We start from the raw sequence: 16,100 nt of genomic DNA on the forward strand, positions 1-16,100 counted from the left end.
ATTCATGATGATTTTCGAAAGTAGGTATGAGCACATAGCCGGACCATGTGAGCTCAATCGTATGAGCACTTGCCTATCTGAGTTCGCCCACGAACATATGGATAAGTTAACTAATAGCGAAATGACCTTATATATGTATATGCTGAAATCTAACAATCGAACGAAATATCAAACATGGTACACTACGCGACCCGTGATTTTTGCAGCGATTCTCGCATCACCGCAATCGATGCAACGTGACAAATCGCGGTGTTTCCGAGCGACAAGAAAATTTGGGTTATGTCTCGGCGACCGTCGCGCGATGTATCTCGCTGTTGCGCAATCAGCGCGAATCAGCGCAAATCACCGCGTTCCGCCGTGATTCCCCTTTTTAAGCGATTTACGTTGAGGGTTACACTACATTACATGTAACATATATGTATACACTAACATTATACATTGCAATAATAAAGCTTTTGTCGTTGTTGTATACCATGGGCGTATTAGCTTAAATACTCCTGTTGCGACACAAACTTGATGAAGTAATGTCGGAAACTTTAACGGCTCCAAATTAATATAACAGCGCAGAATGATCATGCAATAACTATTGAACATAACATGTAAACATTATTTAACTAATTGCATTAGCAGAATGTTTATTAACACTTACAATCAATTATATTCCAGGCCCGAATACACTACCACTGTTCAAATTCCATATTGTTGCCATATACATGTAGCGTAGCACTGTGTAAATTGAAAGTTGCATAGTGTTTCGTCATTGGTCGGTTATAAATACCTTGTTTCTCTATACATGGTATTTGAATTAGACGAAACTAATAATTTGGTAATTTACGAGAAATATGATATAAATTTTCCTTTTAAACTTTGATCTTACCGTGTGTGTTTATTGACGTTGTTAATTATGTTAATACTTATTTTTGCATTTCATTAAGAATTATAACGTGTAGCCCTTTTGTTAACAGTGTTTAGCAAAATATTCGCGCCTTAAGGCACGGAAAATTGTTTAAGTAACACTTTCATTTAAAGTTTAAATGTAATCGGTAGATTACGTCTAATTATTTGGACTAGATTATGCTATACTTATTTATTTTCTGTTTCAGGCTCCAATGCGGATAACTCGTGTTACTCGCGTTACTTTCCGAGCGTTGTACATACATTCACAATGCTTGATAAGCCGGAAATCGGAAATACATTACTGTTCTATTTTTAAGTAAATGTTATTATGATATCGTGTTATATATTATGTTGTTATTACATCATTGCATATATATCAAAGCCATTAAACATTGTGTTTGTTTTGCTGACAAAAAACGAGTATATCACGTAGCACTAAGCATTCGCAAAGTTAAATAAATATGATGATGTATAATGTACATGCATTTTTCTGGGTTTTCACGTCCAAAACAAAAAACCCTCAACATTTGATTATTTATTGTGACTGTCCAGCGGGTGATATTGTTTATTCTAGTGTCTAATTGGCACTCTTTGTACGTGTTCAAACTGTGAAAAGATGTGACAATCACAGAAACAACAACATTGCGCTGCCAATTAAAGTGCGATAATGGATCAAAGGGCATTGACACAAAATAACAGTTTGTATATATTTTTCGGCGTTTACTCAGATGGTCTCTCACAACAAAAAAAACTATACACGTCAAGGTTTTATGTTTTACTTCTATCAGTTACGATACGGATACGGCGTGTCTGATTTGATATGACTTTAAAAGAAATATCAAACTTTTGGCGATATAACTGTTTAAAAAATACCAAAGAAACATTTAACCGAAATCAACAGAATTCAATGTTCTCTGCGCTACGCAGTTTGTATAAAAAATCAATACTTGCACACTCTTTATCTTGACCTTGTACATTGCCGCATAATTTTCGCGCTCTTTTGTCGGAAAATATACATGATGGCTATATTGGAAGCATTTGTGAACGTCGTGCTAACATTAAAACATCGGAAGTGTGTTTCGGATTATAAATTATTATTCTCATTTGGGAATTTAACAAAACATTAATTCTTATGGTATAATTGTTTTGAATGGTATATTTATTTGTTACAACGCTTTACATGTCGAAAAAATGTTTTGATAATATTATGCATTCATAGCACAATTTCCAGGAGGAAAACGTTTTTTACATGAAGGCGTATGACGCAATAAAACGTTTTTTTGTAAGATTGTATTGCATTCGATCTAAATTTAAATACGCTCGTCCAATGAAAGCTATGTTCCACATTATGCACTATACTCTTTACACTTCTAAAAAATGACATAGTGATATAGTTGTGTTAATGAAATTCTCAAACATATTTACCGACATAAATGTTAAAGATTTTTTTTCGGAAGTGATGTTGCGATTATGTTGGATTATTTGATAATTGTGAACATTAGAAAAGCGTTATGTATACAGCTATCGATATGATTCGGTTTATATGCATGAATTGGCGAATCATCGATATCCACTGCTATCACGGCGAATTGCGGCGAATCGCAGCGAATCACCACAACATTGAGGGGATTTAGCGCGAAGATTATCTTGCTCTCGCGCGACTTCGGAGTGATGAGTCACGTGAAATCGCGGTGATTTTCCACCCAAAAAGCAAAATGCCCGCCTTGACTTCGCAAATTAGGCAAAAATCACGGGTCGCGTAGTGTATGTACACTTAGGTGGTTGTGTTATTTCTGTTAGAATATCGTATTCAATATGTAAATTTTTAATGATTGTGCCCGCACTTGAGTTTGTTGCCTTGTTTGAGTCTATACGCGCCTAGGCTGCACCCAGTGTGTGTATTTGTGTTTTTCCAAGGTAATGAGTTACCTCCGCGCTGAGGCTGCATAATGTTGGGACCCGGAGTGTGTCCAGCACTCCTACCTAATAAGACTAGATTGACGACAGTTGGTACGAATTTTGAATGATAGCTCCAATTTCAAGCTATTTGTTTTGTACTGAAATACTTTTTAATTTTTTATATGGTCAAATGCTGCGGGGGGGGGGGGGGGGGGGGGGGGGGTGAGATTTTACGGAAAAAAACAACTGTCAGGAATGGTGACCACAAAACATACAAAATATAACATTGTGCCGGGAGCGAACGTCCTTATCACTGCACTAGCGGGACGGACAATCACGCAATGAAATGTTGTTTTATCTATATATATCATAGCAGTGCAGCGTTAACAATTTGCAGGTTCGAAATCGTTCGCATTCTTTAGTTTTGTGATCACGTAAAAAGTTAATTTTACATGTTTTTATTTGCAATTTATTTACTAAATCGAGAACAAATATCAAACAAAATAGAGAAAATATATAGTTGTTTCATTGGTCCATAAGGCCACGACTTTTATATTTCTTGGTTTACAAAACCGCCGACCCTAATTTTTGGAAAATGGGAAAAAAAATAAAATCGGAAAATCGTCTTTTTTTAAAAATATTTTATTCCCGACCGCACTGCAAAACGAGCGAAACGAGAAAAAAAACGATCCGGTTTGAGTACGGTTGCGAATAAAATCAAGTAAGTACAATCAACCATTGGTTCACATATATTGCAGAGATCGGGATATTTTTCAATGTGACACATTATGTACCAGTCCTTTTATGGGCACTTCTCAAAATTTATTTCGGGTAAAAATTACAGACAATAAGATAATCAGCGTCAGTCAAATGTCGACCCCATCAAAATTTATTTCCGTGTCTGTGACGCAACTATATTGTTTAACATGTTAATTATATTAAACAAACCCGATAGTATTTGATAATTAGTATAAATAATCCAATAAAACACTGCCATTATTTACGATATATGTGTTTAGGAATTTTGTAAACACGTCCGCCATAGTTTATAGGAACTGTACAGAAAGTTTGGAAATCGGAACAAATCGGTATATCTCGGAAAATCATTGATAAATGTATTTGTCGTTTCAATGCTTAGGGCCGAGTAATTTCGGCAAATCGGAACTCAACTTGTGTAAAACACTAGCTCAATTAACCGTTAAACTCCGCCTCCGTTCTCTGCAAAAGATTCGAAGGCGGAGCTATGCACATGCTTTTATTAAATTGGAGGATTGCAATTGAGAAACAAACACACGATTGGTTCGGCATGTTGATTGCTAAACAAAGGAAGCCAATTTTTTCGGCGCGAAATTTGTCGCTTAATTGCTTCCGACAGAAAGCGGCTTTCCTTTGATGACGTCAAACTGTCAATTCACACAGACTGCACATTTTCGGAAGACTTTAACTGACTCCTTGTTTACAATTCCAGTAAAAAAAACACTTGCTAACATTAAACTTTGGATTAAATTATCAAAATAAAGCAAAAGCGAAGTTGACAAATATGATTGAATTAATTCGCGTCAGTTCAAATAAGACGTTTTGCGTTGTAAATCAACGAGTTTTCATGACAACAACAACTTTGACAAACATTACCGCGACGACGCATGGATCTATCTACCTCGATTTTTTTTTCATGTACGATCTCATAAGTCGAGTAAGAGCAAACACATACCGGGTAATTTGTGTATGAGTAGTTTATCTTTTATAAGATTTATGCAACGGGCATCGCATTGCGTAATGGTGCGCATCCAATTTTGGAAATGAAGCGCAGTTTTTCGTTTTAATGGGAGAAGAACGCATGTCATGTAATGGAGTGTTTAAAATTGCCTGATGTTACATAAGGTGCTGTTAGGACTCATTTCATTTGAAGATATAGATGTGTTTCATTGCATAATTTGATTTTTTGTCTCTGTGTTAAGGTTATAAAAGATATGTTGTCTTTGTTCTGATGTTATTAGTATTAACTTTTTTTTCCAATGTTTTTTCTTTTTTTTTTTTCGACCGCCCGATGGACCATTTTCAAAATAATTTTTGTAAACCAATAAAAAAAAAAGTCGTGGCCTAAAAATAAAATGGATGTAAAATTACTAATTTGAAATTAACGTTCTGATACACTTATTGAATCTGCTTCCCCAGGATATGCTGTTCTATTAATATTTACCTTTATCAACACGAACGAGAACTCATCTAGGAGAATGTTTTCAATGATTATCAACGAGCAATCTCCTACGCAGTGGGGAATGCCAAGGGAAGTAACTGAAAAATCGAGTTATCTCAATCGGACTGGCTCGGTCTTTTACATAGGTCGCCATTGTGAAGAATTTTTTTACTGGTTATCAAACCTTGGACGCTGCTGTTCCAGCATCGTCAATAAATTTAGTCTCTACATATTATTAACACAATACATAAATAATCAATGAATATAATAAATTAATATGTATTATTTATAGACATTCCTTAAGGTAGCGCACCTCTAATGATTTCCCGCGATTGCTTCGAAGGTTGAAGAGCCTACTATTAGGTGCCGTAGCCTAGTGGTTAAGGCGATAGACTAGAAATCTTTTGGGATATTCCCGCGCAGGTTCGAATCCTGCCGACGACGTATACTTTTTTGCGACGCGTTTTATTTATTTTCTAACGTAATTTGATTTAATATGGCATATAAGCTATATTTATTGTTAAACATGTTGCAATTTTTATGCACATTTTTCAATTATTAAAATTAAAACAACGTTTTGGCGAAATTGGGCGATTTACTGTTGAAAATACGAACCATGCATGTTGCATGTTTATTTTTATTTCAAAAAGTAAACGGTAAATCTGTCTAGTTCTTGGTATTTTTGCTGTATATAGTGTTTCTATAAAAACTAAGTTTAAAATATGACTTAAATGATACTATTTTGAATTTTATGACACTTTGTTTTTAACCGACCCAATTTTTACTTGGCTGAAATCACTTACATTTCATGGCGCTCTTCCATAGATAAAAATTTGTAAAAAATAAATTCCTGTAAAAGAATACTTATTTCATCTTGTTTAAACTTTAAACACCTTTACAGCATCTGTACACACCAACTGCATGCCCATATTTGGAAATTTGAATGAATTATGGAACTTTTATATACCCCAGGGGTGAAAATAAACTGGACAAAAGCCGAGCGTGGGGGTGGTTTTGAAAAAATCGGTATATTTTTTTAAAAAGCATGGAAAGCCTACCTACAAATTTGCATGTTGTTCAGTGAAATGATGCTGATTAAGAAAATAATTAATTAGATTATATTTGGATATGTGCCCATTGCATAAGTTACATAATCATTTGTACACATGCAGTCACATTTCACCAGTCTAGCTCCTGTGGGCCTCTGAGAATCCGGTAACAGTCAACAAGCTTCGCTGCTCTCTGAATGCCGAGTCTATTTCTGAGCTTTGTCTGTATAGTTCCAAAATTTTAGAAGATACGTTCGAGCGAGGCTGAACTGCTTGGCATTTGAAGAACTTTTCTAGCGATGTTGCACAAACTGGAATCAACCACTGAAGCCTTCTCTAAAAAGGACCACCACACTTTTGGTTGCACTTTAGTTATCACATTGTTATTGCTCAGAGCACAAAGGATTTCAACAGCCTTGGACGTGAAATTCAGCAGGTCTGGAAGAGCCTCTGGGCATGACTCCATGATGTACTCCTGAACTACACTCACAGTGATGAGATGGTGTAAGCTTTTGACCACTGTATACTGGATGTGCAGCATTTGCCAGGAAGTGGGACAGTGTCATGGCTTGGTTGAACCTCTGGGAAACACGCTTGTGATGAGGCTGAAGGTCTTCGTTGGCCAGTAGGTCCAGCCACAACTCACATGCGTCGGCCAGCATACATGAATCTGACTGCGCCTTGTTTAAAGCGTCCGCTATGAGCTACAGCTGCTTCTTCAGGTGTTTCACTTCATTGAAGAGGCCCACGTTCTATATGAGGATGACGATGCGTGGTTCTATGGCGTCCTCATGCTGAGCCAGCAGCAGGATCATGTAAGGGCAATGTCTGATGTAGGTGTCCAGAGCTGTTATTTGGCTGTTCCAGGGATTTCAATAGATTTTAAAAACCAGGAGTCAATGACCCCTGGACTGAAATTTTGAGGAGTCAAATTGAAAAATGCTGGGGTCAATTTCGAAGCGCATTAATTGTGTTTTTGTCTGTATTATTCAATTTTTTAGATAAAAATATGCTCTAAGAGTAACACAATATCTTAAAAAGTTATACTGCTTTATTAAATAACAATACCATGATACATAACACAACATATTTTAATGAATTGGTACATTAAAATTCGCTGAACTAATTCGCGTTCAGAATAAATCTGAAGAGAGTCTGCCAAAGCAAAAATCATCAAAAGACTCTAAGGCGGCAATTTATATTGACTACATTAAAATCTACTTCCTTATAACACATTTAAGTCTTTTAACACATTTAAGTAACTTTAGATATGTACCGTTAGCAGGGTTGGCACCAATCGACCGCCCCCGGTTTTAACCGGCGGTTTTTACCGGTTAAAACCGACCCGGTCAATACTCCCAAAGTGGTCATTACTGGTCAATACTGGTCGATTGAACTTTACCCCCAATTTTGATTAATATTCCACGCTTAATTAAGCAAAATTGATAATATAAATTAAACAGACATGTTGCCAATAATGTCTTACGCTATTAAAACCCACTATTTTATACCTGTTCATGCAATTTTTAGGCCAATCTCTCAAAATTTTGCGAATGAGTCAAGATGGTCAATTGGATTTTGCTGGTCGATTTAATTTTTTCCCCCAATTCTAACGAATTATGAATGCTCAGAAAATTCTGTGCTTGATTCAACAAGAGCCTGTCTGTGTATTACTTGTTCCTCATGCCCCACTGTCTCCACAGTCTTTCACAGTCTTCAAACCTATACAGGTTAGGGCACCCAAAACTGATAATAGGGCCTTACATGGCACCTTTGACACAACCCTTACTTGTCATGTATTCTTGCCTGGATTTCTTTAACAAAATAGTGAAAAAATATTTTATTTTACCATTGATATAAAAAAAAACTGAATAAGAAATAATTATTAAAAGAAAGAAATAATTGAAAAGAAGAGTCTAGAGTAGACCCACAATTGGTAAACAATTGGTAAACATTATTTGTTGCCAAAATCAAGAACTTTGATTGCTTATTCATTTGAAGACCAATTGAACTTTAAAATAAGAAAACCCTCTTAATATAGAAAGGAGACAAGTTAGAAGTAACTATTAAATTAATAACATTAATAGCAAGTTATCTCATTTTGTTTGAGTGAAATGAAATAGCCTAAGGGCAGATTTGCTTCATTGTCACTATCAGAGACATACCAGTGCATGCATTTTATTACCAATTATAAGGCTTAGGGGCCAGATCATTTATGACCCTAGAAACCACAAGAGTTCTGTTTGTCCATCAGCTTATCAAATAGATATATCAATAGATCAGTAAAATACTATGGTAACTACAATAGTAATAATACTTCAGTATCAGATGTGATACACTGAGATAAAGATATTGCCTTAGCTCTTTTGTATTTGAGACCGTTTCAATAAATAATAAAGAAGTATTTTTTACAGCTTTAAAGCTTTTTTTTACAATAGATAACTCAAAAAAAAGTTTATCAATTACAGAATAATGATTGCTTTAATATAGAATAGCTTAAATTCTTCCTTTGTCATGTTTAAATGCTACAATTTTCAATCGACCGGTATTGACCAATAATGACCAGTATTGACCGGTTTTAACCGGGTATTGACCGCCGGCCCGGTCAATACTCAATTGACCGGTCAATATGCCAACCCTGACCGTTAGCACCTTTTCATCACATATGTATCGTCATTATATTATCAGCATCCCTATGATAGCTTTTCTAACAAAACACAATCTAAATGCATGGAACATCTAGTATATCTATTACTGTTCATCCGAAAACTATACATGTCCGAAATATGTACAATTAACATTTACCGGTAGTAGTTTAACTTTAATAATCCAAATTTTTATTGTTGATATCTGGTTTAACAAACCTTATCAAATGTTTGTTAAATCTAGTTAATGCTTTCTCTATTATTGAATCTCCATTACTTGCAATTTAAATCGCCAGCTTGCTGCCTTGAATTGAACGCAGGTTGAATGTTAATTTACAATCTAAATGCATGGAACATCTAGTATATCTATTACTGTTCATCCGAAAACTATACATGTCCGAAATATGTACAATTAACAATTACCGGTAGTAGTTTAACTTTAATAATCCAAATTTTTATTGTTGATATCTGGTTTAACAAACCTTATCAAATGTTTGTTAAATCTAGTTAATGCTTTCTCTATTATTGAATCTCCATTACTTGCAATTTAAATCGCCAGCTTGCTGCCTTGAATTGAACGCAGGTTGAATGTTAATTTACATTATGTCCGCCATTTACAATGTCGAAGGTCATGACGTAGCAATTTAATTCTTCTCTGATAATTTATATCTAATCGAGGAAATGTGTTTTCTCAAAGTTTATGTGTAGTTTTATGACTTGTTAGTATAAAAAGTGAACTGTGATTCCAGTTTATTTAAGATGGGTGTTACTCGTAATTATCGGTGGATTAACAAACTGGACTTACTAGTGGATCTACGTAATTAATAAACAGATCAATTTTGTTTTTTCTTTAATTACTTTTGCCTACTTTTTAAACCGTGCCGTCTGCAAAGTCTGACAAAACCCTGCAATTATTGGATGGTCAATCATTTATCACGTAATCACTGCTGTAAATTACCCAGTTAGTGTGCACGCACTATTTAGACGGTGACATGTGTATTGGAAGAGATGAGATAAGATAAACAGCGTCGGGGTATTCCGAGTTTCAAATACTGAAACATTAATTTCAATTAGGAGCACAGCGGGATTTATTACCATGGAACTCGAGAGACTGACATACGGGTCAAATTTTCGATGCGTCAACATGACGCACGGCAGAAAAAAGGGTTGCGTCAAAAACAAGTCATTTTTAATTTGCTCGCGTCAAAACGCAGGATTCTGCGTCTATTGAAATCCCTGTGTTCCATCTGGTGTCCGCTGGTAATTGCGGCTTCACAGCACTATCGACAGCACTGAGTAGGGCACCTGGACTGTGATGATTTCTAAAATATTTGTTCATTTCAACCACTTGGCTCATCACTGACGATGGGGTGACATCTTGGCCCAGAAGGTTTAGCCAATAAGCAGAGCAGCCATACACAGTTAAGTCTGGGTAAATAGTATTATTAGGATTCCAAACTTTCCACATGATGTAGTTGGTTAAAATGTAACAAATAGTTTCTAATTATTAATACTTAATGGATATGTTTTTATAGAGACTAATAATTACATAAGTTATATAATTGTGTAATATCTTGATTACCCAGTAAAGCCCATCCAAACCATCCAAAATAAACACAAAATGAATTGCACTTTTTTGCAGAAAAAAGTAATTATTAATATCATTTATGCATCCACATGAAGTAGAAGTTAATAGTGTAAATAATAGAATAGAATTGCTAAAATTAATAGTTATTTTCTGCTATGTACTAAATCATTATTATCATTATTGCAAGTTGTGCTGTTGTATAGTTGACTAGTTGTGTAATATCTTTGATACTCAAGTAATGCCCATCCAAACAGACAAAGAAAAAGAATTTCCATTTTCATGAAAATTAGAAGGAATTATGAATATGTTTTCACATGAATTAGAACTAATAGTTAAAAATTGTTAATAGATATGTTCTTTTAATATGTACAAACTCATTATTATCGTATAAGTTATACAATATTGTAATATCTTTATTACCCAGTATTGCCTGCTTTTGCCCAGTAAAACCCTGGTTTTCCCAGTATTACCCGCCCGGGCCAGTCAATACTATAAAACCCGGGTTTTATGCCAATCCTCAGGGGTGGCGAAATCAAATGTCCGAGTTGCCCGAGTCGTACATTTGCTTGTCTGGTCAACTGATTTTTTTTCAATTTAGTTGTCCGTGGACAACCAGTCTGGTCGAGGAATACAAAAACTTACATTGTATTAAAGCCGTTATTAAGTATTACAAAACCGGATGTTGACACTTGATTACATTGTAAGTGCTATTTGCGGAGCAATCAAGCTAAAATACGGGCACTCTCCTGCACAGTGATCTCCCATATTCTATAAGAGACCGGGAGCATGCCGCATTTTCAACATTCGTCCCGACTGTTAGACAGTGTACTGACTGGTTTCTTTATTTTTACAATCAGACAGATATAAAAGTATCGAAATGAGATGATCAAAACACAGTCTACATGTACCTTGTTATGTCAGACAACTTTAACGGTAAAGATGGAACTGATGAGATCCACATATTGGACTAGTTTAATTTGTTAAGATTACGATCAGAGCTCCATATAATTTTTTTTAGATAAATAGTATTTCTCTCATGACTTTTTTTAGCTGATGAGTAAAATACAAAATCAAAGAATTTTGCGGGAGTAAAAGTCTTTGATTTTGTATTATGTATTTTTTTATACATGAACATGCAGAAAACATGTATTAATAATAAAGAACATCTACTCTTGTTTGCATAAACATGCATTTTGAAATGGCTGATAAAATGATCCGAATCAGGGCACTGTTGGCTCAACTGATCATTATTGCACAAAATGCGTATGCCAATTTTTATGATGATTTGTTTCACTCCTCAAAAGGCTAATTATGTGTAACACATGTTTCAATAACACTAGCTTTGCAAGATTACAAGTTTGAAAAAGTGTTTATGTAGTTCATAATATAATGCTATAACGAATGTACCATGGAAATGCAACTATAACTAAAACAAGAAAATAATACTCATTTTGATTTATTCCACATTATTTTACATTAATCAATAAATGCGTTTATAATTTATATAAACATTTAACGGACAAGCGTACTTCAGAACGGACAAGTTAAAGTTCTTTAATGGTTGTCCGTGGACAAGTATAGTTTTTTTAGATTTCGCCACCCCTGATCCTGATACTAAATTATGAAAAAAGAAATGAATATAGTGCAAAAATGTACAAATGTAATAATGAGAGAGAGAGTAAGTAAAAAATCCCCCAAAAAGGGAAACGCCGCGAAAAATCCCCCCGCTTCCCCTAAAATGGATTGAGGGCCCTGATACCTAATGGAACAACATTTTACAATCATGTGTAATCATTTGTTGAAACAATTGACAAGTATTTACACAATGTATAACCCATATCTGATTTGAAATGCATTAATTTAGAATTAGAGTAATTTAGAAGTCAGGTAATTTAGAAATATCCCTTATTTTTAAACACCTGCATTTTTCTCTTAAATTTCGCACATCTGTATTTAATAGTATTCATTTGTTTCTAAATATTAGGACATCAAAAAAAATTTCTTTTTTTTTCACTTGAAATTAAAAAAAAAACATAAAAATGATTAATTTATTTTGAACAATAATTAAATACATTCAAACTCATTGATTATTGAGGATTTCTGGAACATTACTTTAATTTTACTGATTCAAACAATCTTTCTGATGAAAATGAGAGAAATATGTAGGTTTTTTTCAAAAAATGGTGAAAATGGTTTTTCAAACAAAATACGTCCCAGTGAAAAACTTGAAAATATCACATGTTACAATAAAACAAGTCCTGTTTTGAGTATGTTTTATTTAAAAACATTGCATGACTAATAATTAATACATTAAGTTTATACCTGCATCCACTCCCATAACGATGACTAACATCACAAGTAGTAACTTCATATTCACCTATAAAATAGAAAATAAGACCTAAGAGAAAAAGTAATTTCAAAAAGAATAAAGAGAATTTATTTAACAGAACAGCACACAACACTATTTGATATAAAAAAATGCTTTCTTTATAACAGTTCAAGTGCAACTTTTTAATTACTTTCATTTCCTGTTTTGGATTAACTTTAAGTTCAGTTACACTTTTTCCAACCGTCTACAGTATAAATAATCATTAAGAAACGAGTTTAAGATATCATTTTAATTAAGAGCAACCCGTTGTTACAATAAGTGATTACTTATCGGTAGAACAACTTGAAATTGTCTTTAAATCAAAATCCACTCAAGCGAAAAAAACAATATCGCGAAATTATGTGATACACACGACAAGGTAAGAATACCTACATTAAAGGCTCAAGTTCATAGTCTTTGTATACGTATGTTCAATGAGATACTCAATACAGTGCAGCATATTACCTTACCGGCTTTGTGTGGTTTCTTGTTTCTTCAATATGTTGAATTTAATAGCAAAATAAACAAAATAGCCTCAGGAGACGCTCGACTGGTATAAAATTAAATTTAAAACCAGTCTGATCTACCGAATAGGACAAAACGACCAAACCCAAAACGGTCGGATAAGAAGATCTATGACTGGTTCTGCATAGGCCTCTCTCATACGCCTACCCAACTTTATACGATGTGATAATGGTTGAAAAGATTATGACAAAAACTAAGCTACGGAAGCAAAGGCAAATCCAAACAAAATCTGAAATTAAAATAACTAAAAAGGCAAAACTAAACAGGAGATAACAAATTATTGCCAATACCCCACATATACAAAGTCCTTAAACATAGAAGGGGGTGAAGACAAAGCAAAAATTGCATCTATTGTACACCAAACAACTGTTTATTTTTCTTCCTCTTTGATAAAATGTTGTCGGTGATATCGAAGGATGTATTAAAATGGCAGTCCGTTAGATCAATTATCTAGTTTGTGATTTCTTGCGTCAGCTAGGTAACCCAAAGACCTATCAATATACATGTATATTGATAGGTCTTTGTGTAACCATATTCTCCGCTGATCACTCTTATGCTTGTCGTACTGTACCTCAAATGTTGATGTTTAGTAAATGTTCTACAAGAAGAGAGCAATATTCTAATAGACTGGTTTACTTTTAATTGTATGCAAGCCAATCCCGACAAGTTTCAAGCAATCGCTGTAGGAAAAAGAACTTCTTCAAGAAATCCCTCTTTTGATATAAGAAATGCTAACATAAAATGTGATGATGTAGTCAAACTCCTTGGTGTAAACTTAGACTCCAACTTAAATTTTAATAGTCATATTAGTAGTATATGCAGTAAGGCATTTCAGCAACTTAATATCTTGAAGAGAATTGGGAAAAACCTCTGTCGCTTAAGTAGACTGACCATTTTTCATTCATTTATTTTATCAAATTTCAGTTTTTGCCCTTTTACTTGGCATTTCTGCGGTAAAAGTAATACAGATAAAATTGAAAAAATACAGGAAAGAGCGCTCCGTTTTGTATATGATGATTATTGTAGTTCCTATGATCAATTACTTAGTAAAGCAAATCTACCTAGCCTGTATATCAGAAGAATCAGATCTATGGCACTTGAAACTTTCAAAATTATAATTATAAATAACATGGCACCACCTGTTTTAAATGACCTAGTGTTTAAACGTGACTCTTGTTACCATTTCAGGTACACCAACTTATTAAAGATTCCCCAGGTTAAGTCATCAAAGTACGGTAGTAGCAGTTTCCGGCATGCGGCTCCAGTTCTGTGGAATTCCTTTCCAGAAAGCTTCAGAAAAGCGAGCAATTTTAATCAATTTAAGAGCTTTATTGTGCACTGGAATGGTAAAGAATGTAAATGCTCAGCATGCAATGTCACATAGGCTCGCATAGCTAGCACACAGATCTGGAGCGGCATGCCACACTGCTTCCTTTGTTTTGTTCTTCGGCTGCTTGTGCTGTCCTTATTTCTGCTTTTGTATTTTATTTTTGCTTTTGTATTTTATTTTGCTTTAATATATTAGTTTGCCTGTGCCTGCTCATAGTTGTGTTACTCATAGTTATGTTGCTTTTCGCTATGTTACTTGTTTTATTGTGAGAAAGCTGCTGATCAGTTCACCCCAAATCTGATTTGATATGATATTCGTTCTTAGATAAGTTTTATCGGGTCGCACTTTTGTGTTTCTTTTTGTGTTCAGTTTTTTATTTCCTTTTCTCTTATTGCAGTTTTTAGTCCTATCCACAGGAGTAGATCAGCAGCTTCCTACACAGCTTTTAAACTCTCATATTGTTTTATTTGTGGTTGCAAATGTACGTTTATTTTTGCTTTATATTGCTTTTGGTTTCCATCGATGCTTTATTACTCCCTGGTCATTATAAATAACTTCTTGCACTGACTCTGCTGCTGGTCCAGCTAATCTACATCCTTACATTGATTTGTTTGTTTTAAACATATTTAACCCCATGCGTGCCACGATAATGATAATATCATGCCTTAAATGGCCCCTCCTAGTGAAATACCAGCAGGAAAGTAAGGAATATGTCTACCGAAGTCTAATTTGTGTTGTATGCCTTAAATTGTGTATTTGTGTATTTGTATTTCTTCTGATTATGTATTTGTATTTTAATACCCAAGTAATTGTCTTTCTTTTAACTGGCTTCTTTACTCTTGTTTTACTGTTTACATTTGTTGTATAGTCGGTTCAAAAGCTTCACAGCTTATGTTATTTGTTATTGTCTTGCCGACTCAAAATAAAATTTATTTGATTTGATTTGATTTGATTGTTGAGCCATTTCGCTGATTACGCAAACGCTTGAATATTTAACTTATCAGGGTGATAAATATTAAGACAAATAATAGCACATTGCTGATATCCGACGCTAGAGCAACGCTCTTTAAGTTTTTCCCGTCGACATGGTACAGTTACTTAAAGGGGCCGTCCAACAGATTTTGGCATGTATTGAAGCATGTCATTAAATGCTTTATATTGATAAATTTGAACATTTGACCTAAAAATCTCCAGTAAAAAAAAACAAGAATACAATTTAAAAAAGGAAAAAAAGTAACCCTCAACAGGGCTCGAATCACTGACCCCTGGAGTCCTTGAGTAAAAAGTCTTCCGCCTAGACCACTCGACCATCCATGCTCATGCTATGTATTTTTTACCTATATAAGCAATCCTCGTAGTTTCCCAAAATATAACTACAACAACAGAACTTTACAAATTATTAAATTGTTTCGCGTTGCACGACGTTTTATAAGTTTCAGGTTTTCAAATCGTCAAAAGATGCATATAATGGATATTAAAGAGCATGGTAAATGGTCAGTATTTCTATTTCCTCGAAAATATCATGACAAAAACGAAAATTTGCGAATCTGAAACAACTTTTTTTGATTTTGTTAATTTACTTATCTGTTGGACGGCCCCTTT

The 16,100-nt window shown here is 34.4% G+C and overlaps 1 protein-coding gene across 2 annotated transcripts in view; it reads right to left on the bottom strand.

Moving 5' to 3' along the window:
• Positions 1–13,208, bottom strand: part of LOC127857002 (uncharacterized) — a 76,462-nt gene extending 63,254 nt beyond the window's left edge. The window contains exons 1-2 of one of the 2 annotated variants that reach the window (XM_052393255.1): positions 13,114–13,208; positions 12,598–12,652 (exon numbers count right to left, since the gene is read on the bottom strand). In XM_052393255.1, the coding sequence (XP_052249215.1) occupies positions 12,598–12,646 (49 nt within the window). In that variant the 5' untranslated portion in view covers positions 12,647–12,652; positions 13,114–13,208. Of the gene's footprint in view, positions 1–12,597; positions 12,653–13,108 lie in introns of both variants that reach the window. The other variant, XM_052393256.1, reaches the window with a different exon arrangement.
• Positions 13,209–16,100: the final 2,892 nt, after the last annotated feature.

Source organism: Dreissena polymorpha, chromosome 14, assembly GCF_020536995.1.
Source record: "Dreissena polymorpha isolate Duluth1 chromosome 14, UMN_Dpol_1.0, whole genome shotgun sequence".
NCBI classification, from domain to species: domain Eukaryota; kingdom Metazoa; phylum Mollusca; class Bivalvia; order Myida; family Dreissenidae; genus Dreissena; species Dreissena polymorpha.